Consider the following 24,235-nt stretch of genomic DNA (forward strand, 5'->3'; position numbering starts at 1 on the left):
AAGACCGTGTCTCGGAAATAAATTAATTAATTAAAAAGGCTGGAGGGGCTGGGGATGTGGCTCAAGCGGTAGCGCGCTCGCCTGGCATGCGTGCGACCCGGGTTCGATCCTCAGCACCACATACCAACAAAGATGTTGTGTCTGCCGAGAACTAAAAAATAAATATTAAAAATTCTCCCTCTCTCTCCTCTCTCACTCTCTCTTTAAAAAAAAAAAAAAAGGCTGGAGATGTAGCTCATTGTAGAGTGTCCCTGGGTTCAATCTCCAGTACCGGGGGGAAAAAAGGAAAAAGAAAATTTGTATCTTCAATATTAATTGAAAATGTGTCCAGTAACAGTGACTACAAGCTAAGGTGGGAGGATTACAAGTTTGAAATCTGCCTGGGCAACTTAGTGAGAACTATCTCAAAAATAAAAATGCCTGGGGATGTAGTTCAGAGGTAGAGCACTTCTGGGTTTGATCCCCCAGCACCCGCTTCCTCCCCAAAAGAGAAAGAAATGTAGCTGATGTGTAAGAAAAAAAACTGGACTCAACAAAGTTCTGGTTTATCTCAGATACAGTGATAGCACTGTCAAAGATTAGATAACCAGTCCCTACATAGATGAAGCCTGAAATATACCTCTTAATTTAGGAACCTCCATTGTGGGCAGGAAGGGGTAGAGGAATAGCCACTTGAAATATCTACTTCTAAATTTCTCTCTGCCAAAGAATCCTTTATTCCCTTGCTCTTTATCCCATCCGATTGCTCCCAGCTTCTGAAACTCTCAGGGCATATACTTCTTCAAACTCACAAAAAATCCTTCTTTGCTCAATGCTTCAAAAGAGTAATTATTTTTTAGGTTCATTGCTATTCACTTTGTTGGAGCTTTGTTATAGTGACTATCCTACCTCTTGCAATAACCAGACTAATCTTTGTATGGAGAGGGGTGCTAAATATTGCTCTTATTTTTATAGATCTTTTTTTTGTTTTGGTGTTGGGGATTGAACCCAGTGCCTCACACATGCCAGGTGTACATTCTACCAATAAGCTACACTCTAGCACCCACTTTAGCAAAGGTGAGAGGGCCATTTTCTTTTCTTTCTTTCTTTCTTCTTTTTTTGGTAGTACCAGGGATTGAACCTAGGGGTGATTTACCACTGAGCCACACTCCCAGCCATTTTTATGTTTTATTTTGAGACAGGATCTTGCTAAATTGCTTAGGATCTCAATAAGTTGCTAAGACTGGCTTTGAACTCTCGATCCTCCTGCCTCAGCCTCATGGCGTGAGCCACCATGCCCAGCTTATTTTATTTTTTTTCTAAGACAGTACAACAAATGCAAAGTAATATCATTTTAAAGAATAGTACTTTATTGAATAAGTTTTATTCACAGAAAAATAAGCTTTAATCTACAACAAATGCCAGATTATACAGCAAAAAGCAATTTTCTTAGTTTTCCATACTGATGGAAAGGTTCCTACTAAGTGAAAAAAAAAAAGCCATAAAATTATATTCACAAATATAGTACTCTGTCTCAAAACATTTCACATGATTATTCACAATACTAATACAATATGAATCAGTCATTCTTGAGGTTAAGTATAACAGTAATAAAAAATGCAGAATCTAACAGAAATTATATCAAAGCCTTTGTTACATCAAATCAAAAATGCAAATTTGTTACTAAGGACAGACAAAATGGCAAAATATACTTGTACATTAATTTTAAATGTTACATTAACGATACATAATAAACGTAGTAAATGCCAAAAATCTGTATGCATATCTGCAAACGTCAGGCTTCAACATACAATTTTACCATCCAAACATTAATGTAGTATTGTCTAATTTGAAGACATATATATTTAAGATTGTCCTATGTATCAGTTATAAAGTGTCAATTAACATTTAGTGAAAATTAGGGCATAGCAGAAAGAATAGTTTGAAAAATAAACATTTGAGACCTCCCATCCCAGGACAAGTAGCTTTGGTGAATTTTCTCACCTTCAAACTATGTCCCAGTCAGGGCTCTGCCACTGATTAACTATGTAGCTTTGAACAAATTACCTCTCCTCTGAGTCTCAGTTGCTTCACCTGCAAAGTGAGGGGGACCTCTCTAAAATCACTTCCAACCCTGACATTATGAATTTATTATACCAAGAAAGAAATCTACATTGTGTTAAGCGTATAAGGTTCAAATTGAAATGGATTATTAGGGTGAGAATAAGTCAATTGTTTCTACTAGAAAAGCTCAACTGAATTTAATATTTTTTTTCAAAATACTTTAAAATAATTTAGATATTTAAATGGTTTGACCTATTATTTCAGTTTACATCTACATTATGAGAAACAAAAAAAGGACAAGAAACAGTTACTGAAGTTTTTTTCTAAATTTTAGTTCAAATATCTTATTCAGGGCAAACCTGCAGAGGGGTAAAAGGGTGTTAGGACAGGAATTAATGTAGCAGATGCTTTTACAGATATGGTCTCCTTGAACTCTCATGACCTTAGAAGATAGGTATTATTCTCATTTTATAGATGAAGAAATGGCTACCTTTAAAAAAAAAAAAAGACCAATTTGACTAAAAAGAGCTATATCTACCAAACAATTCCTTCCCATTCAAATGGCAAGGACACAACTTATCCAATTTATTCCACCCTCATTCTACCCCCTTCTCATTTGACATGTAAGAAATCAGAAATAAAACCATAATTTGGATCTAAAGGGAACAATGTATACAACTAATGCTGGGGTGGTATAGTTTCCTTTCAGAGGGTTCAAAACACATATTTTATCCACTAAAATGGAAACAGAAAAAAAACTATTAAAATTTAAATAACAACAAAAACAACAAAATATATCAAAATACACATGGCCAAATAATATCATATACACTCACTACACTCACCCCACCCAATCTCAGTCCCTAACCAAAGGGAGGGGGAAAAAAACAAATCTAGCAGGAAAGGTAATATAAAGCCACTAATTAATAAACTGGAATTTATTTTACAAATGTTAAACTCATTTCTTAGAAATTAAGCCAAGTTTTTGATCAGCACACTAAATTATTACAAATGAAGATGCCTATTTATTACAAATAACTTCAACCTTCACATGACTAAAATGTAGTAAAATAGGTGGTGACTTGAAAAATCTCAGAGTATATGTTGCACAGAAAACAAACATCTACATGTAGATACTGAGAACTGTGTGTGTGTGTCGGGGGGGGGGGATATTTAGATCTGGTTGTATTTTTGACCTTGCAAGTGACAAGTTTTTGTACAATTAGATGGAAAGGATCCAGTGCTTTTTTGTGATGCGGATAGAGACAAACTCTGGTAAGTCTCCAAAAATTTGATTAGAAGCTGGAGTGCTGAGTGATTTTAAGAACCTGAAGGAACAGCATTTCTAAACAATTCTTAAAATAAACTTGTTAGCCACCTCAGCTTCATGCATTAAATTTTACAACTCATGGAGAGAGAGGAAAAAAAATAAGAGGTCTTGCTTAACTCTAAACACAAATTTTAAAAGCAGAGTTATAATGAACTGAGGCTCCTAGAACAGGAAAAGCCTTATGTTAAAACAATTTAGTCCTTGGCTAACATCTAGATTGAGCTACCTACATGAATTGGAGCTTAAGTGTCCTGGAAAACATGTTTTAAAAACTTTAACACTTTTCTCCCCTGTTGAATGCCTTAAATGTACATTTAAATTCAAAGCTTAGACTATACAGATCTAATTTAACTTAATGACTATATCATCAAACCTAAGTAGAAGATAGTACAAAGGAGAATAACTGAGAATTTATATAATAAAACAGAAATAGGGCAGTCATTACTTAATTTTTAAAGTTCTTATTTTAATTTTCAATGCTTTAAATGAATATCACTTAACATAGTAGTGAACAGAGGTTTGGAGACTATAACAATACTTTCTCTTAGAAAATACAATGAAAATATATATCTTTAATAGTTTTACTCTCAAACTAATCTCTGCAGTAAAATGCCTCACTTGCCTCTATAATAGGTCTGTCATGATCATCTTATAATGTAAATCCTGGGTGTTCTATGAAGATTTTTAAAACTTTCATTTTTCACCTGTACCGACTCTTATTCAAGTTCTTAAAAATATTTTTAAACAACTATTCTTCTCTTGTCAGTATTTTATAATTTCCAAGAGTTAGAATTTCAAGAACATTTTTTAAGAAGAAACATTTACTACTATTACTAGTCAAGAAAACAAAAAAAATTAGGTAAAGACTAACATTTTGTCCTATATACATCTTAATCATCCTAACAGTAAAAACTCACATGAAACTTTAAGATACAAGATGATATGGAAACCTCAACATGGAAAGCTGTCACTATAACTACAAGCAGTGTACAAACATGCTTCTACCTTTACCTACAAAAGCTGACAGATGTTTAAAATACTGGGTTAACAAAGAATCTTTTAGTAAAGTGACTTAGGCAGGCTTAAACTAGCAAGGATTAAGGATGAATCCTTACTAATTAATTGGAAGATCTGAGACATATTTTATATTTCATTTTACAAAATCAGAAATATTTATTTTGAAACAAGATAAGAAGACATGGTCTGCCTGTCAGAAAACTACCACTCAGAAATATTTTTCATCCACAAGGCAGGTAAAACATAAAAACATTTAAATTTCACATTGGCACCAAAATGGTTAACTGCTCCGCCTTCTTGGATTAGAAAAACTAAAGCTGAGTGATAAGTAGTTTTGCAGGCGTTTGAACATGCCTAAGCCTTTAAATCAGTAAAATACTTTCTAAAAATTCTGATTACAAAAGTAATACATACTTATAAAAATTCAAACAGAACAAAATGAAAAAAAAAATAGAAAGTGAAGGGCCCCTAAAAACCCCTTTCGGACCCAACCCCCCACCCCTCAAGAAAAAAACACATTTAACAGTTTGGTACATCTTTCCAAATCTTTTGTTCTGTACAGATACAAAATATGCACACCTTGATTTGGCTCAGACTATACATAGTGTTTTGCCATGTGCATTTTATACTTAATATATCTTTGACATCTTTCCATGTCAGTACATGTTGGTTAGATGGTATTCTGTTATTAAACAACCTTTTAGAAATGGCAAAACCACTTTTTAAAAAAAAACATTCACATAAATGTTATAATTTTAAAAGAAAATGGACAGAATCCTAAAACACAAAGACAAACATCTAAATATAATCTCTATCTTTCCACCAGTGTGGAACAGCTCATTCCTTTTTCACACAAAACAAATTATGTGATTGGGGAGATTAACTCTAATCTCCACATTTATACAGAATGCTCCATTTGTTAAGCCTATCTGAAAAGAATGAAAAATTTGGATGATTAATTCACTTACACTTAGAAACTAAGTCAGTGTACTACAAATATACATTGTGATAAGTTTTAATATAATGCTCCTTAGTCTAGGGTTTCAATTGAATAACAATTTAAAAAAACTGGACAAATCATACAGCTAATAACCTGAAAGATCCAGATATTCAAAGTTTAGGTTGCCAACTAAAACACTGCTGTTAACATTTTTTCTTACTTGGTAAGCAGATGCTAATGGAATTCAATGCTGATTACCTAAAGTTCCTTCACATCACATATTCAATCAGGGTAATAAGAAGAACATAACATGCCCACTTCGGAGTTAGATTAAGACATAAAAATCTTTTGCTTGAAAGTAATGACTGTGTAGCACATGGGACATTTGTCAACAGCTTCAGCACACTGTTTACAAGTGACCAGATGTCCGCAAGGAATAAAAACTACAGCAATATTTCTATCCATACAGATTTTGCAAAGCTTCTCCTCTTGCAGGCGCCTTAGCTGCTCTTCAGTACTAATGTCTGCACAAAGAGAAAATAAATATACAAATTTTAGACTTTCTTAGTTGTTTAAATTCAGTGAACATTTATTGAACCCCTACTGTGTTCTAGACACGCAAGTGCTGAGAGATATCAGGATGACTCACACACGGCATGTGTTCTTAAATAGCTTGCATGCTAGTGGGAGAGGATGTGAGATGAGCTATAGAGGTAAGCACAAAGTACAAAGTGATAAGTGCTATAATAAAGTTACGTACAAAGTGCTCTGGGACAAGATGAACAAGTTCTATTCAGGCTAGTTGGCACAGGATTCATGGGAGGCGGGGCGGGGGGGGAGAGCAGAGGAATGCCATTTATGCATGGGCAGCAATTTGCCATGCAGAAAAGAAAGAGTTAGGTAAAAGTAGCAGCATGTGATAAGGCCATAGCATCCCAGAAAGGAATGGATTTGAGGGACACTTCTGCAGTGGGAATTCCAACTACTCCATAGGTTGAGGCAGGAGGACCTCAAGTTTGAAGCCAGCCTAAGCCAGCCTTGGCAGTTTACTGAGATCCTGTCTCAAAATAAAATAAAAAAGGGTGAGGCATGGAAATCAGTCATAGAGTATCCCTAGGTTCGACCTCCAGTATGAGAAAAACACAAAAAAAGAGGCATGAGTTTGGGATTTTCTGATATTTTTGAGGTGTTTATAGTACAAATAAAGAGTCAAAAACTTTGTGTGTGTGTGTGGTACTGGGGATTGAACCCAGGGGTACTAAACCACTGAGCCATATTCCCCAGCACTTTGGTTTTTATTTTGAGACAGGGTTTCGCTAAGTTTCTTTGGGCCTTGCTAATTTGCTGAGGCTAGCATTAAACTTGCAGTCTTCCTGCCTCAGCCTCCAGAGATGCTGTAATTATGGGCATGCACCACCATGCCCAGCAGAGAGTCAAATCTTGAAATCAGGGCCACACTGAGATCTGGGTGTCATCAGCATAAGTGAAGTACTTGCTTAATTTAGCTTTTCTCAAAATAGGTTTTGTGAAATGCTAACAAATATGCCACAAAAATGCATTTTGTGGTTATATATAATTATAACAGCAGCAGCAGCAGTCAACAGTAATAGAGCATAAATACTATGCACTAGGCAGTATTCCAAATGCATTACATATTTTAACTATCTTTTAATCACTGTATACAAATGGTTTCCAAATCTGACCTCAAATGAGAATTACTTGGGGCTTTTTTCTTTTTTGTGGTGCTGGAAATCAACCCAGGGCCTGTGCATGCTAGACAAGTATTCTACCATTGAGCCACATACCCAGTCCCTGAGGCATTTTTGAAATTTATTTATTGATTGATGGATTGATTGATTGATTGATTGTACTGAGGATTGAACTCAGGGGTACCTAACCACTGAGCCACACCCCTAATCCATTTTCTTTTTTATTATGACAGGGTCTTACTAAGTTGCTTAGGGCCTCACTAAATTGCTGAGGCTGACTTTGGACCCACAATCCTCTTGCCTCAACCTCCTGAGCTGCAGGGATTACAGGTGTGTGCCACTGTGCCCAGCCCCTGGGGCATTTTTAAATAACAGATTCCTGGGCTCCAATCACTGGGTCTACAATTCTTGGGGTTAGGCAAAACGGCATTTGAGAACCACTGTCATCAAGTGCAGTATAGTACAGAATAGTATATGACCCATCTTGGAAATATACAACACAATTCCTTATTTAAGGGAGCTTCTTTTTCATGACATCCCTTCTAACATCCTGTGAAACACTTTTGAAAACATGTTTGAAAACATATTAGTTAAATTTTATTCAACAAATACTTACTGAACACTTAATTAGCTTCTAGGCACTAGAGATACAATTAACAAATATACAGATTTCAGATCCCCCCAAGTTAATAGATCAGTCAGGAACACAAGTAAACAGGAAATTACAATTTGCCATGATAACAAAGGTAATTACAATGTGTTATGAAGAGCACAGGAAGGGTGTGTGCGCATGTGCGTGTATGCATGCACGCATAAAGGAAAGCCTCCTGGAGGAAATTATACTTAATCTAGGTCCTAAAGGATTAGCAAGAGAAGGTCTTGGAGGCCAGGGGCAGTGGGAGAATGGTGTTCTGGGCAAGAGAAATGGCAGAAGCAAGCTCAAGGGCAGAATAGAACATGGCCTATACGCTCACAGGTAAAGCATGAGCAAGGAACCAGAGGAGAAAATAGCATCAGATGAGGCTACAGAAGGTTAGAAATAGCTTGATCATGAAAGCTTTGGCAATCCATGTAAAGGAATTTGGACTTGATCCTGAGGGCCTTGGGAACTGGTGAAGGGTTTTAAACTGGAGAAACATTTATGCTTCAGAGAGATTTCTCTGACTAGAGGGTAGAGGAAAGGATTTAATATCCTTTTTTTTTTTGTTTGTTTGTTTTGGTGGGGAGTACTGGGGATTGAACCTAAGGTTGCTTTACTACTCAGCAACATACCCAGCCCTTTTCAATTTTTACTGCTAGGTTATTTTAGGGCTTTGCTAAAGTACTAAGGCTGGCCTTGAAGTTGTGATCCTCCTCCTTCAGCCTCCAAAGTCACTGTGATGATAGGCATGTGCCACCATACCTGGCTTAATATCCTTCTTAAAAAGCAACCTTTTGGGGGGCTAGGGTTGTGGCTCAGTGGTAAAGCGCTCACCTAGCACATGTGAGGCCCTGGGTTTAATCCTCAGCACCACATAAAAATAAATAAAATAAAAGTATTGACAACTACAACTAAAAAATAAATATTTTTTAAAAAGCAACCTTTTGGGCATAATGGATGACACAGTTCAGGAGTATTGGCATGTGGAAGCCCTGTATTCAATCCCCAGCACAAAGCCAAAAAGAAAAGTTTCTGGGGCTGAGGTTGTATCTCAGTGGTGGAGTGCTTGCCTTGCACATATGAGCCACTGGGTTTGATCCTCAGCACTACATAAAAATAAATAAAGGTACTGTGTCCATCCACAGCTAAAAATATTTTTTTTAAAAAAAAGTTTCTGGAGATTGGCTGCACAATGTGAATGCACTTAACACTACTGAACTATACATTTAAAATGGTTAAGATGGTAATTTTACAAATAAAAAAATAATACATTTAAAAAATTTAAAAAAGTTTAGAAATAAAAAAAGATGACAATTTTTTGGCAAAGTTGCAGTGGAATTCAGGATTGTGAATGCTATGCAAGTGCTCTATACTGTATTATATTCATAGATCTATGATGGTAAATTTTATGTATAACTTACCACAATTAAAAAACAAAACAAAACAAAACAACCCTCAAAAACATCAGACCAATCTGCATTCTACTCCCAACTATCTGCGTCATCTTCAGCAACAGCTCATCTGGCACTTCAAGTTTCTCACTTAAGTAATGAAAAATGTGACTTCTTCTTTTTTTTTTTTTTTTGTATTGGGGTTTGAACCTAGGGGTATTCTACCACTGAACTACATCCCCAGCCCTTTTTATTTTGAGACAGGGTCTAAGTTTTCCAGACTGGCCTTAAACAGCCCTTTTCTAGATCAGGAGGTTCCGGGTATAAGAGCAATAAAGTCAATATCTAGACAACTTTTGATGTTATTTGCTAATATGTTTACTACCTTATTTTATACCTCTTCTAAAATATATTAATGTTATTCATTTTATTATTAGAGCAGATCCATGTGGAAAGATAGGTAAGAAATGAATACAACTTGACTCTGATATTATGTATAGTAATACGTACATAGATAAGGATTAAAACAAGTGGGTTAGCGTACTAAGTGCTTTATCTCACACTGTGCAATTTATCTATCTATTTATTTATTTATTTATTTTTGATGCTGGGGATTTAACTCAGAGGCTCTTTACCATTGAGTCACATCCCCAGCCCTTTAAAAATTTTTTTTTAAATTTATTTTGAGCAGGATCTCACTGAGTTCCTGAGGCTGGGGGCCTCAAACTTGTGATCCTCCTGCCTCAGCCTTACAAGTTGCTGGAATTACACACTTGTGCCACCACACCTGGCATGATTTTTAAAAAAAGGCACTGACTTGGTACTATTTTTACATGATAGTTTAGTGGGGTATTCTCTGCCACACAGTCATTGTAGGAAAAGCTAGCACTGAATCTAGGATGTTTCAGTAAGAGACAGTATACACTTTTTATAATAACTTGCCTGCTTGACTTCAAATAGACCCATCCCTTTTTAAAAAAATAAAATAATTATCTGCCTCTCAATTTAGTGGACTAAGGAGAAATGGACCTAGGAATTCCAACCCTGCCTGCCCCCCAGAGCTGTCATTTGCTTAAGCCCTCCTTCCCACACCATCCTAGTTTGTAGTCTTAATGATAATAAGAACCCCACTGACTCCTGCTGGACAGAGAAAATACACTCCCCAATTCATTCTGACCCTTCTCTTCCAATTGCAACCCACTAAATACTTCTGTTGCAGACAATGTCTGCAACAGAGGTAAGTATAAATACTTATACTTACTTAAGCTTGAGTTGTATTTAAGATGTAGGGAGGTGCTGGGGTTGTGGCTCAGTGATAGAGTGGTTGCCTCACATGTATGAGGCACTGGGTTGGATCCTCAACACCATATAAAAATAAATAAAATGAAGATATTGTGTCCATCTACAACTAAAAATAGTTTTTAAAATGTAGGGGGAAATGACAATCGTTTGTAGTTCTATTACGGTAAAAAGATGACCAAGTAAATAGTTTATTTTACTATCACTGGAATAAGTGAAGCTTGTATAAGTTTAAATAAATGCATCTTCAAGGAAAAAGTAGTGGGATTTCTGTTAAATCTTTTATATCAACTGATATAATTTTATTTACATCATCATCATTAGTAGCAGTATTTGCAGTGCTAGGAACTGAACCTAGGGGTACTTTTACTACTGAGCTTTATCACTAGCCTTTTTTTTTTTTTCTTCAAATTTTATTTTGAGATAAAGCCTTGATCTTGCTATCCTCCTGCCTCAGCCTTCTAAATGACTGGGTTTAGTGTGCCCAACTGGCCATTAATGATATTTAAAACTATGTCAGTTAGTCCACTGTGGTGGTACACACTTGCAAGTTCAAGGCCAGCCTTAGCAATTTAGCAAGAGCCTCAGCAACTTAAAGGACTAGGGATGTAGCTCAGTGGTAAAGTACCCCTGGTGGTTCAATCCGCAATCCCCCCCCTCCAAAAATATATACATATATATACATAAAATATATATGTATATATATGATAAATGTTCATACTGCTTCATGACTCATGTAGTTATCTGAATAATGTTTCAAGAGCATTCAAAATAACAAAGATCAAAAAGTCTTTAACGTGTCAAAGTCAATTTTTAGGTTTATTAGAACTAAAAGAATTTTAATCTTTTGGAGGAAGATGGTCAAGAGCTTTATATACATGATTATAGATAAAGTACCTAAAAGTCCATTCAGTTTGAAACCTTTTCTTTAATCTTCACTGTTGCTGGCAAGTACTATAGTTTCCATCACCTTAAATGAAAACTAATATTTTTTTATCCTTTTCTTAAAAAGTAGGTTAAATGCATTTATTCTACATTATTTACTACACTTCCTATATATGATTTATAGTATTAGGGTGCCATTTATTCAAAGTTTATTTAATAAAATGACCCCTTCATATTTTCATATACAAAAGTTATAAAACAATCTAAAACCAAACTATTTCAACTACAAAACTTATAGATTCTACACACAATGATGTTAGACTCTGTTGTTCTTTGTCTCGAATAGAGTATAAATTCATTTTAATTAATAAATAAATGAATCTTATGGAGATTCTGATTAGAACAAGTCAATTGTGAAAATATTTAAAATGGGAATGGTTGGGGGTGTGGCTCACTGGTAGAGCACTTTACTATAGTGCCCAAGGTCCTGGGTTCAATCCCCAGCATCATGAAAAAAGGGGGTGGAGGGATAAAAACAACTGGTTTCAGATGATGTGATGAAATTACTGTTAATTTCATTTATTTATTTATTTATTTTTTTAAAGAGAGAGTGAGAGAAGGGGGGGGGAGAGAGAGAGAGAGAGAGAGAGAGAGAGAGAGAGAGAGAGAGAGAATATTTTTAATATTTATTTTTTAGTTCTCGGCAGACACAACATCTTTGTTGGTATGTGGTGCTGAGGATCGAACCCGGGCCGCACGCATGCCAGGCGAGCGCGCTACCGCTTGAGCCACATCCCCAGCCCTGTTAATTTCATTTAAGTGTGATAACAGTATGTTACAGCCAGGCATGGTGGTCCACAACTAAATTCCCAGCAGCTTGAGAGGCTGAAGCAGGAGAATTGCAAGTTCAAAGCCAGCTTCAGCAACTTACCAAGCCCCTAAGCAACTTTGTGAGACCCCATCTCAAAATAAAAAATAAAAAGGGCTGGGATGTTGGTCAGTAATTAAGCACTGGATTCAATCCCTGGTACCTATATATATATATACTTGTTAAAGCCCTAATCTTCAATTATAATGGTATTTGCAAAGTACAGTCATATACTACAGAAATACATTTCAGACAAAGGACCACGTATCTAGTAGTGGTTGTAACGGAGTTGAAAAATTCCTATTTTCTAGAGACATCTCAGCCATCCTAATGTGCAAGCACAATATATTACACTCATGTGTTTGTGGTGATGTAACATAAACCAACCTGCTTAGTTGCTAGTCATATGAAAGTATAGCATACACAATTAGTCACAGTATATAATACTTGATAACTTTTTTCACTATTTTAGGATGTATTCCTTTTACTTATAAAAATGTTTCATAAGGGGCTGTGGTTGTGGCTCAGCAATAGAGTGCTCGTCTAGCATGGGTGAGGCCCTGGGTTCGGTCCTTAGCACCACATAAAAATAAATAAATAAAAGTATTGTGTCCAACTACAACTAAAAAATACTTTTTTAAAAAAAGAGAGAGAGCAGAGAGAGAGAGAGAGAGATTTTTTAATATTTATTTTTCAGTTTTCGGTGGACACAACATCTTTATTTTATTTTTATGTGGTGCTGAGGATCGAACCCAGCGCCCCACGGATGCCAGGTGAGCATGTTACCGCTTGAGCCACATCCCCAGCCCTCTAAAAAATATTTTTAAAAAATGTTTCATAAAACAGTTTGGCATGTCAAACCCAAAGCAACCTCATATCAAACATTTCATATTTACCAAATCTCTTGATTGTATTAGTCGGCCATGTTGAGTGACTGACCTATACCATGTAGGTTTATATAAGTATATGCCTTCATGTTTGCAAAATGAGACTGCCTAAAAATATATTTCTCAGATTATATTCTCACTGTTAAGCAATGCATTACTATAATTAAGTTTAGATGAGGTCATGAAGGTTAAGAGCCTCCTGATGGGATTAATGTCCTTTTAAGTAGAGGAAGAAAGACTAGAGCATTTATGCACCACTCCGAACCCCTAACTGCCATGTGAGGACACAGAGGGAAGACAGCCATCTTCAGGGCCCTCACAGGGAACTGGTCTCCCTGATTTTGGACTTCCTAGCTTCCAGAAACGTGTGAAATAAATATCTGTTATTTAAGTCACTCTGTGATATTTTGTTACAGGAGACTAAGCCAACTAATAGACACAGTAAAAGTTACATTTAAAAACCATCCTTATCTGTTGGATATATATTGAAGTATTTATAGATCATGATATATAGGCTGTCTGGCATTTACTTTGAAGTACTGTAGCAAAAAAAAAAGTTGTGGAAAATATGCAACAAAATTGGAAAAGTGGTGATGGATACATGAAGGTTCATTACACTGTTATCTTCACTTTTGGTATATTTGAAATTTTTCATAATAAGAGATTAACTTAGCGAGGTTTTAAGCAACTTAGTGAAACCCTGTCTCAAAATAAAAGAGAGCTAGGGATGTAGCTCAGCGGTAAATTGCCCCTGGGTTAAATCCACAGTGGTCCCCTATGCTAAAGGGGTTGTGTGGGGGGGTGGTGGTGAATGAGCTAGAATCATATGAGATACTAAACAAAACTTATGGTTAGGTTTTTCTTGCTTTTTTAAAACAGCCATTCATACCTTTCTGCAATGACATTTGACTTGATTCATCTTGTGTATTTTCTTTCTGAGCACTCACTAGATCTGCAATCAGAACCTCAAGTGATATATAGTTGCTCCCAGACGTCTGAATTTTTTCCTCCATTATTTTCTTAATGTCCCTGAAACTGAATCCCATTCGTATGGCTTCTTGTACCATAGAATTCTGGAAGATGGTATCATCTGAAATGAAAATTGGGAGGTAAAATAATAGAATTAAAATAATTATTATTATTTTTTGAATTATTATTGTTTTTTTGTGGTGCTGGGGATTGAACCTAGGGCCTTGTGCATGTGAGGCACTCTACCAACTGAGCTATATCCCCAGCTCCCAAAATAAATATTATTAAAACAACCCAATAGTAAATTAGTTTAAAAAACTGAACAGCAAGCAACCAGGTGCAGTGGCACACACCTGTAATCCCAGGTTTGGGAGGCTGAGGTAGGAGGATCATGAGTTCAAAGCCAGCCTCAGCAACAGCGAGGTGCTAAGCAACTCAGTGAGACCCTATCTCTAAATAAAATACAGATATAGGGCTGGGGATGTGCTCAGTGACTGAGCACTCTGAGTTCAATCCCCGGTACCAAAAATAATAATAATAATTAAAAAAAATTAAACAGCAAGCAAAAAATAAAACAAACCAACAACTCCAAACCATTAAACCAAAGCTGCTTTGGAAGGAAAATTTTTCTGAAATATTCAGGCACTGAAGGATCACTTTCAGAATCTTATTAAAAAATTAACTGTAAATGCAGTAAGTATGTATTTTTTAACACTATGGATTATTCAAGTTGAGGATTTTAAAGACAGTGATAGGAGGCAGGAGCAGTGGAACATGCCTGTCATCCCAGAGGCTCGGGAGGCTGAGGCAGGAGGATTGAAAGTTCAAAGCTAGCCTCAGAAATTTAGCGAGGCCCTAAGCAATGCAGTGCTCAAAATAAAATACAAAAAAAGGACTGGGGATGTGGCTCAGTGGTTAAGTGCTCCTGGGTTCAATCCCAGGTTCCAAAAAAAGAGGACAGTGATAAGGCCGGGAATGTAGTTCAATGGTAGAGTGCTTGCCTAGCATCAGTGAGGCCCTGGGTTCCATCCCTAGCATGACAAAACAAAAACAAAATATTAAAATACAACAGTGTAAAAGAAGGCAAACAGGTAAGAAAAGTGTTTTGCAAAGCTGAATATTTTTCAAATCAGTTGTACAAATTAACCAAAGGTACTTAAAAAGTGATATTATTGCTGAGTCATTACCAATGTTTTTTTAAAAAGTCATGGAAAATTGGGGAAGTCCCAGTCTGTGACATCAAATGTCTGTTTGCTAGGTGTCAGAGTTAGTTTCTATCTAAGGGGGTTAGATTACATAAGACAAGAAAGTAAATGGAAATTCACTGTTCTAATACTCAAAGTAGAATACAGCATATATAGGGCAATCCTTAGGGAGGAGAACTGCAGCTGGACACAGAGATACATGCCTATAATCAATTTATAGGCAGACAGATTTCAAGTTCAAGGCTAGCTTTGGCAACTTAGTGAGTTCCTGACTCAAAATAAAAAAAAATAAAAATAAAAAGGGCTGGGGATGTAGCTCAGTGGAAGAATGCCCCTGAGTCTGCAATTCCCACTACTGAAAAGAGAGGGGGGGGGGCAGTTGTATTCATCAATTCTACTCCTGGTTATTAGAAACCAGTACATATCTCTGCCAAAGAAATGCACATGAATATTCATAACACCATTATTTATAATAACCCCAAACTGGAAACAATTCAAATGTCCATCATCAGGTAAATGAATAAATTCTGGTATATTAAAATACAACATAGAATAAAAAAGAACTACTGCCACGAACAACATGGATGAATCTCATAGATACAGAAAGCAAAATTCATTAAAATGATGAACCAGACTATGGTAATAGGGATAATTAATTTATGGTTATAGAAGCCAGAATATAACTTGTGGGTGGATACTGAATGGGAAGCAGCCTGAAGGATCTTTCTGGGACATGAGGCTAGTGTTGGCAACTCAAAAAGTGCTGGGGATATAGCTCAGTTGTAAAGTGCCCTTGGGTTCAATCTCCAGTATTCCCCACCCTAAAAAATCATAAGCAAGAAAAGGAAAAATTGGACTTCATCAAAATTAAACACTTTGTACATTGTACTTCTAAGGATACCAACAAGAAAATGAAAAACAACCTACAGAATGAGAGAAAATATTTCAAAATCATAAATCTGGAAAATACACACACACATATAAAGATATTCAACATCAATGGCTATGGAGCAGAAAATATGCAATGGTTAAATACAACATCAAAAGTATAAGCAACAAGCTAAGAATAAAGGTATATTCCTGTAATCCCAGACATAGGAAGCTGAGATATAGAGCATTTGTTCGTGGCAGTAGTTTGTTCATCTCCTTTGACCTTTTTTAGTTAGGTTGTCTTTTATTATTGAACTGATAGAATGGCTATAAAAAAGAGGACAGACAATAACAAATGTTAGCAAAGATGTGGAGAACTGGAACTCTTACACACTGCTGGTGTCAGTAGTGGGAATTGCAGAATAAAAAAAAATTAAGGTATTATCTATACAATGAAATATTTTTCACCACAAAATATAATGAAGAATGAAGTACTCATATATGCTACAACATGGATGACACCTGTGACCATATATCGCATGATTCTATTTATATTAAATTTTCAAAATAGGAAAAATCATGGAGACACAAAATAGATTAGTGATTGCCTGTGCCTGGTAGTAGAAGACTGGAGAATGACTGCTGAAGGGTCAGTATGGGGTTTACTTCTTTTGTGATGATAATGTTGTGCAATTAAATAGTGATGGTTGTTCAACCTTATGAATTTACTAAAAAACAGTGAATTACACACTTTTAATGGTGAAACTTATTTATTGATTCTTTCTGAATAACTTTAAAAATATATGCTATACCCTTGGGCTGTGGATATGGCTCAGTAGTACAGCACTTGGCCTAGAATGTTTGAGGTCCTGGGTTCAATCTTCAGTATCCCCCGATACACACATATACATTCACATGCTACACAGATTTTTTTTTTTTTTGGCAGTACTAGGAATTGAACCCAGGGTCTCATACATGCTAATTAATCTCTCTACCACTAAGCCACATCTCTGATAACTCTTTATTTATTTATTGGTACCAGGGAATGAATCCAGGGGTGTTTAACCACTGAGCCACATCCCCAGCCCTTTTTGTATTTTATTTAGAGAAAAGGGCTCGCTGAGTTGCTTAGGACCTTGCTAAGTTGTTGAGGCTGGCTTTGAACTTGTGATCCCCCTGCATCAGCCTCCTGCTGGGATCACAGGCATGCACCACTGTGCTGGGCTCAACATTCTTTTTTTAGAAAATTAATTTTTTAATATTATTTTTTAGTTGTAGTTGGACACAATACCTTTATTTGTTTATTTTTATGTGGTGCTGAGGATCAAACCCAGAGCCTCACACATGCTAGGCAAGCCTTCTACCACTGAGCCACAACCCCAGCCCCTAGAAAATTAATTTTTTTATATAGAATTGTGCTGACCCAGAATCAAGCAACCCTCTCACTTCAGCCTCCCAAAAAGCTAGGACTACAGGCACATGCCATAGTGCCCAGATTGTACTAATATTAATATAGAAATACCTGATTAAATTTATAAGCACTTCATTAAATTCTTAAATTTATAGAAATCTCATCTCTAACAAATATACTATGATATTATGAAAGACTATGCTTAGTTTTTCAACCCATAACAACTATAATAAGTTGGCAGTGAAATTAAAAGTATATTAATTTTAATAAGCATATTTACCAATTCTTTTAGTTAGTGATGGCATTTTTTCTCCAGTTCTTACCTAAAATAGAAATATAAATTGTAAATAAGAATTCTTTATGGTAGTAGGCAATTATCTCAATTTGAAAAGTTACATTAATAAAAAATTTGAAGGGGCTGGGGATGTGGCTCAAGTGGTAGCGCGCTCGCCTGGCATGCGTGCGGCCCGGGTTCGATCCTCAGCACCACATACAAACAAAGATGTTGTGTCCGCCGAAAAACTAAAAATATATATTAAAATTCTCAAAAAAATTGAAATAAATTGACGTTACTCCAATTAAAAATATGAATATTCAGAAGAGACAAAACTTGATAAAGTTAAAACATATCTAATCCAATCTTTTCACTTCACAAACAAGAAACTGAGGCCCAAGGAGATTAAATGACTTCATGGAGATAATGTAATTAAAGATGGAGTCATCCTAACAACTCTGGTCTCTCATTCTAGATCAGGAGTCTTTCCATGTATTACTAACATCCAGTTTATCCTACCAATTTAGACACCTTTTCTTTTTCTTTTTGATTTGTAGTACTGGGGATTGAACCCAAGATCTCACACATGCAAAGACATGTGCTCTACCACTGAGCTATACCCCAACTTTTGTTTGTTTTGTTTTGAGACTATTCTCACTAAGTTGCCCAGACTGGTCATGGACTTTATGGTTCTTCTGTCTCAAGCTTCTGAGTAGCTGGGACAACAGGCATGTACCACCATACCCAGCCTAGATACATTTTGAGATTTTAAATATTATCTGCAAAAAGGTTAAAACTACTTATGAATGCAAAGTATATTATACAAAGATAATTTCAAGAGAGTAAGGGACGTCAGGGACTTCAATATTTTGGTTTTTCAATCCCATTTTTGTCTACAGTGATACTCAAAGTTATTTCATCCCAATCCCCTTTTCACAAATTTGATTCAAGAATATAAATCTCCCCTTGAGTTCTCCCCTTTAAATTTCACCACACATTATTAACTTATGATACTATACCGAGAATTTTACATGAGGAAACAATTGTAAAACAAATTATACACTATTCAAAAATACATATTATATAACAAGGGACTTACCAGAGTCTCTTCAAGTGAATGTGTCAAATGGATATTGTTTATGTATTCTTGTCCCTTTTCTTCCAACAGATATTTACACCTAAACAATATAATAACACTAAACTTTAGTAGCTGATAAATTAGTAAAGATAGAATCTCCATCATGTTAATTCCATTAATTGCTTTCTGTTATTTCTAAGGAGCCACAAAAAGTAAAAGGTTGCCCAATGCCCTAGCCAACTGTCATTTTAAGGTTAAAAAATTTTTCCATTTCTTATGTTACTTATGCTAATAGATAAGACTTGGTAGAACAAAAAATACCAACCTGAGAACTTTCAACTTTTAAGCATGAATTATTGAATTAGCACCTTGACTTATTTTTTAAAGTTTAAAGTTGTCACTCCTTTTAATAGGCCTTTATTTAGAGGATTAACCAGTTGTATGTACATTTAAAAATCTTCATTTTCAAGCTTTCCTTTTAAGGTCGTTTAAGGGTAAGGTGTCTTTTCAAATGATCACCCTCAAGTTTTAAGCTGTCATTTTGTGGGACAGAAATTCACATCACTTATTATACCTGAGTACATTATTTTAAAGAGGCAAGATGGAAAAGAGACATTTAGGGGTATATCATCATCCTAATATGCCACTTACAGTAAGAAGCATGATTATTTAATATACCACCTAAAACTGCTAATTAATTATGACCCACCACCAGATGTGTCCTTATTTCAGAGGTCTTAAAATAGTGGGGCACACCTGAAATCCCAGCAGCTCAGGAAACAGGAGGATTGCAAGTTCAAAGCCAGCCTCAGCAAAAGTGAGGTGCTAAGCAACTCACTGAGACCCTGTCTCTAAATAAAATATAAAGTAGGGCTGGGGATGTGGCTCAGTGGTCGAGTGTCCCTGAGTTCAATCCCTGGTTCCCCCCTCCCCACAAAAAAAAGAATTAGGGAAATCCATTAGTATTTCCTAGGGCATATGATAGCTTCTTCAGGACTCTCCTTGGCAACACAAGTTCTCTTAAGCCTCTCATAAAAGAGCCTACTTCCAATAAATAAAAAAGTATACAATTTCTAATTTGGTGTTTAGAAATGGGACAATCTGAATGTCACAGATATTCAGACATATATGCAGTGAATATTTTGGCCACAAGAGGCAGCTTAGGTAATTTTTTTAATAATGCAGGTGATCCCACTTTAATAAACATTGTACAGATTTCAAGCCATACACAGCAAAGGCAAAAATAGTTGAGGTGAAAAGTAAATCAAGTCTTTCCATTGTATAATGTCCAACTTGCCTGTTACTGAATGAACAGTTAAGCATCTTCCTTGGGGCTGGGGATGTAGCTCAATGGTAGAGCACCTGACTAGCATACATGAGGTCCTGGGTTACATCCCAGGCATCACATAAAAAAATAATTAAACATCTTACCCTGGATACCACTTGGCATGCTGTTCCCAAGGGTCTTCACTGGGCTTCCAATCCGTTAGCCCTCCTCCACAATGAAAGCACTTTACTTTATCACCTTCACCTAAGGAAACACCAGTACAAATACATGTATTTGTGCATTTAGAAGCTTATACAAAAATATCTGTTCTAACACCTACAACTTGAACATATCTAAATTACATAAAAATCTCAGCACTTTCATATTTGCATCTAAGTAGTAGATAAGCCCCACCCCCCCAGTACCAGGAATTGAACCAAGAGGCGATTCACCACTGAACTATATCCCTAGTCCTTTTTATTTTGAGACAGGGTCCCATTCAGTTGCTGAGGCTGGCCTTTAACTTGCCATCCTCATGCCTCAGCCTTCTAAGCCACTGGGATTACAGGCATGTACCACCATGTCAGGCTGATCTTTATTTATTTTAGGAGGAAATACACATGGAACTCAATGAGTTGATCTGAGATATTTAACAAAAGACAACTAAAAAATAAAAGTGACCATTTTTTTTTTTTGGTAACAGAATTGAACCCAGGGGAGCGTCACCAATACACCACATCTCCAGCCCTTTTTATTTTTTATTTTGAGACAGGGTCTCACTGATTTTCTTAGGGCCTCACTAGGTTGCCGAGGCTGGCCTCAAACTTGTGATCCTCTTGCCTCAGCCTACCAAGTCACTGGGATTACAGGTATATGTTACAGCACCCAACTAATACTGACCAATTTTTATGTTAAAACTAATTGTTATATTATTTTTAATGTGTGTTACTTGAGCTATTAATATTGCATTTATTTTATCAAATTATAAAACTTTAAAATAAATTATGTTCCAAGCATTAATAACAACAAAGTTCAGCAATGAAATTACAAGATAAGTTGCTCTAAGGTGATAGCTGCATGACACTAAGCAAACTTTTAAGACATATGATGATTACTATATAAATGAAAATTTTTGAAATAACTTGTATTTTGCATTTTGGCATTATTCAATCCTAAAATTAATGGGTCAGACATATAATAACCATAAAAAATATTTCTGGAACCCATTGCACTAATGACCCCTCCTGACACTTCCACAACATCTATCTGAAAAGCATTCATTTGAAGCAAAAATATAATACAGGGAAGCTTTCAAATATATAGTTGATATACAGGCTAAACAAAACTCTTTTTTTTTAGTTGTAGGTGGACACAATACCTTTATTTATCTTTTTATGTGATAATAAAATAATAATTATGCTGATAATCAAACCCAGCGTCTCGCACATACCAGGCAAGTGCTCTACCGCTGAGCCACAACCCCAGCCCCCAAAACTAAACTCTTAAATGTTAATTCTTTCTACAGGGTTGTCATGAAGCTTAGAGAAAATTCATGTAATATGTACTGAGCACATGTAGTAGATGCTCAAAAAATGATAGCTAGTGTTACTATTAGACCCATTTTATATCAGCGATATATATCATTTGCCTATTTTCACACTCTTAAAAAACATTTACATGACCATAAACATGATTCATAACATGGTAGTCTCTCTCTCTTTCTCTTTCTTATTTTTGCAGTACTGATAATTAAACCTAGAGACTTGTGTGTGCTAGGCTACTACTGAGCTACATTCCCAGCCCTCATGGTAGACTTTTTTTACATAAATTTAGTAGTGACATTACAGATTCAACATAAGAGAATAATACTGATATAAATAAGCACACCAGCTTATACCAAAATATTTACCAGTTCAGGGGGTTAAAGGCATCTCTTAATTTTTTAAGAGCCCTGGAATAGTTGGAAAGTTATTTATTGGTTATGTTTACCTAAAGCATAAAATCCAGCTCTTGCAAGCTGCTCCTTGTTAACTGAGTATATCCACGTCCCAAAAGTAATGATCCGTGCTTCATACTCTGCCATGGCTGGATTTCTTGGTGGATTTGTTGGATTTGGGAAATTCCTATCAGAACTTACAACATCAGATTCACTTCGAACATTAATGTTCCGGCCCAAAACAAAGAAGCAGTTAGGAAAGTGTCGCCTGTGTTCTGACCAGGCACGATCACAAGGTTCCCAATTTTTCAGTTTTCCACCACAACAAAAGCATTGTACTTGATCATCAATACCTGTGTAGTAGAGTCCAGCACTAGCTAACTCTCTGGGGGTTAAGTGGGCATAGTCTGGCCAGTTCTGAAATGACTTCAATCTAGCTTCTTCACTACACATGGCAGGGTTCCTTGGGTATATGGTGTCTGATATATCTACAACCTGTCCGGTTCTCAAAAGATAGTCTGCATGAGTCTCAGATGGCCTGTCTATACCAAAATGATTTCTGCTTCCAAGATAGTTTTCAACTCTGTACCGACCATTTTGGACACCAGGATTTGTAGGTTGTGCAGCACTATTTTCAAAATAAAAGCCGTTGATAAATCTGCAATTTGGGGATACTTTCCTGTGTCTTCCAATTGCTGAGTCTCCATATTGCCATCTATCTACTGCCGCATGACAACTAAAGCACCGCACAGTATCTCCTTCACCAGTATAAAGAAAACCTGCTCGTGCCAGTGTTGATGCTGAAACAGGGCTACTACTTGGAAAATTAGCAAAAGTTTTTAATCTATTAAACTCTTCTACAAATTCTTCATCTTTATTGATGTCTGCCGGTACACAAGTTTTAGATCCTTCAATACTGTTAAAAGTCATCTTCTCTTGAAAATAGGATTTGTCCACCTTTTCTAAAAAGAGAACATTACATTAGGAAATCCAAAATGTGAAACATAAGCAATATACTTTTGATATTAGGAGCTAACAAATTATTGACTAAAAATAACTACACAATCACTAAAACACTTTCTAATTCTAAATACTAGAATTCTACATTACCACATCATTCAAATCATATAATCTGGTATTTATTTTTTTCTCTTTCTTTTTTGGTGATGCTGGAGATTGAGCTTCATACATGCAAGATAAGCACCTTACCACTAGAGCTACATCCCCAATTATTTTTTTTAATTCTCTCTGTTCTTTCTAGACATGCTAGGCAAGTACTCTACCACTAAGCCACATCCCTAGTTCTTTAGTATTTTTGAGACAGTCTTTCTAAATTGCCCAGGTGGGCCTAAAATTTGGGATTCTCCTACCTCAGTCACCTGAGTAGCTGAGATTACAGGCATGTAATCTGTACCTGGCCTGTTTTCTCTTTTTGAGGAAAGTAATATTTAAGCAAGAAGAACTATTAAATTCTTATTTTTATATAAATATGAAAACTGTGATACAGAATATATTATAATTATTAAACATCTAAAATCATTTTTAATTAGGAAAAACACGAAAGAAGCACAAAATATGCAGATTCTTAAAGTCTATGCATAACTGTTATAATGGATCATTGTATATTCAAGGCATCAAAGTTCAGTTTTTACAATTGAAAGAGAAACGAATGTTCAGAATGTTAATGAATTAATTTCTAATATTTCCTTACTTTTTTGCTTAGCAAAAAATAAGGCATTCACAATATTGGTTCCATTATTTAAAAGCATCAAATACTCCTAATTTTTCTGCATAAATAAACAAGAGTCCATTTTTTTTTAATATTTATTGTTTAGTTTTCGGCGGACACAACATCTTTGTGTGTATGTGGTGCTGAGGATCGAACCCGGGCCGCACACATGCCAGGCGAGCGCGCTACCGCTTGAGCCACATCCCCAGCCCACAAGAGTCCATTTTTATTGGAATCAGATCACTCCAGATAGCTATAGATATAGCCATATAAAATACTGCCCTCTAGAGGGTGGCTCAAGAAAAATCCTAAGTATTTGCAGACCTTAATTGCAGGCAGTTTTGCTACCAACTTCCCATGGCCAAGGAACAATCTGTTCAAATAGGAGAGAATTTGGCAGCCTCATTAGTGCTGCTAAATTACAGCTGTGTAATATTTAACCCAGATAAAATACTAAAAGGAGCCACTTTGGTTATGAGAAGGTAGC

General features: G+C 35.9%; 1 protein-coding gene across 5 annotated transcripts in view; it reads right to left on the minus strand.

Moving 5' to 3' along the window:
• Window positions 1-1,373: 1,373 nt before the first annotated feature.
• Window positions 1,374-24,235, minus strand: part of Xiap (X-linked inhibitor of apoptosis) — a 44,714-nt gene continuing 21,852 nt past the window's right edge. For all 5 annotated transcript variants that reach the window (XM_077793795.1, XM_077793797.1, XM_077793796.1 and 2 more), the window contains 6 exons: window positions 22,073-22,981; window positions 20,248-20,347; window positions 18,838-18,916; window positions 17,745-17,787; window positions 13,899-14,099; window positions 1,374-5,854 (listed from right to left, as the gene is read on the minus strand). In XM_077793795.1, coding sequence (XP_077649921.1) covers window positions 5,661-5,854; window positions 13,899-14,099; window positions 17,745-17,787; window positions 18,838-18,916; window positions 20,248-20,347; window positions 22,073-22,949 — 1,494 coding nt within the window. In that variant the 5' untranslated portion in view covers window positions 22,950-22,981 and the 3' untranslated portion in view covers window positions 1,374-5,660. The remainder of the gene's footprint in view (window positions 5,855-13,898; window positions 14,100-17,744; window positions 17,788-18,837; window positions 18,917-20,247; window positions 20,348-22,072; window positions 22,982-24,235) is intronic.

Source organism: Urocitellus parryii, chromosome X (genome assembly GCF_045843805.1).
Source record: "Urocitellus parryii isolate mUroPar1 chromosome X, mUroPar1.hap1, whole genome shotgun sequence".
Taxonomy (NCBI): domain Eukaryota; kingdom Metazoa; phylum Chordata; class Mammalia; order Rodentia; family Sciuridae; genus Urocitellus; species Urocitellus parryii.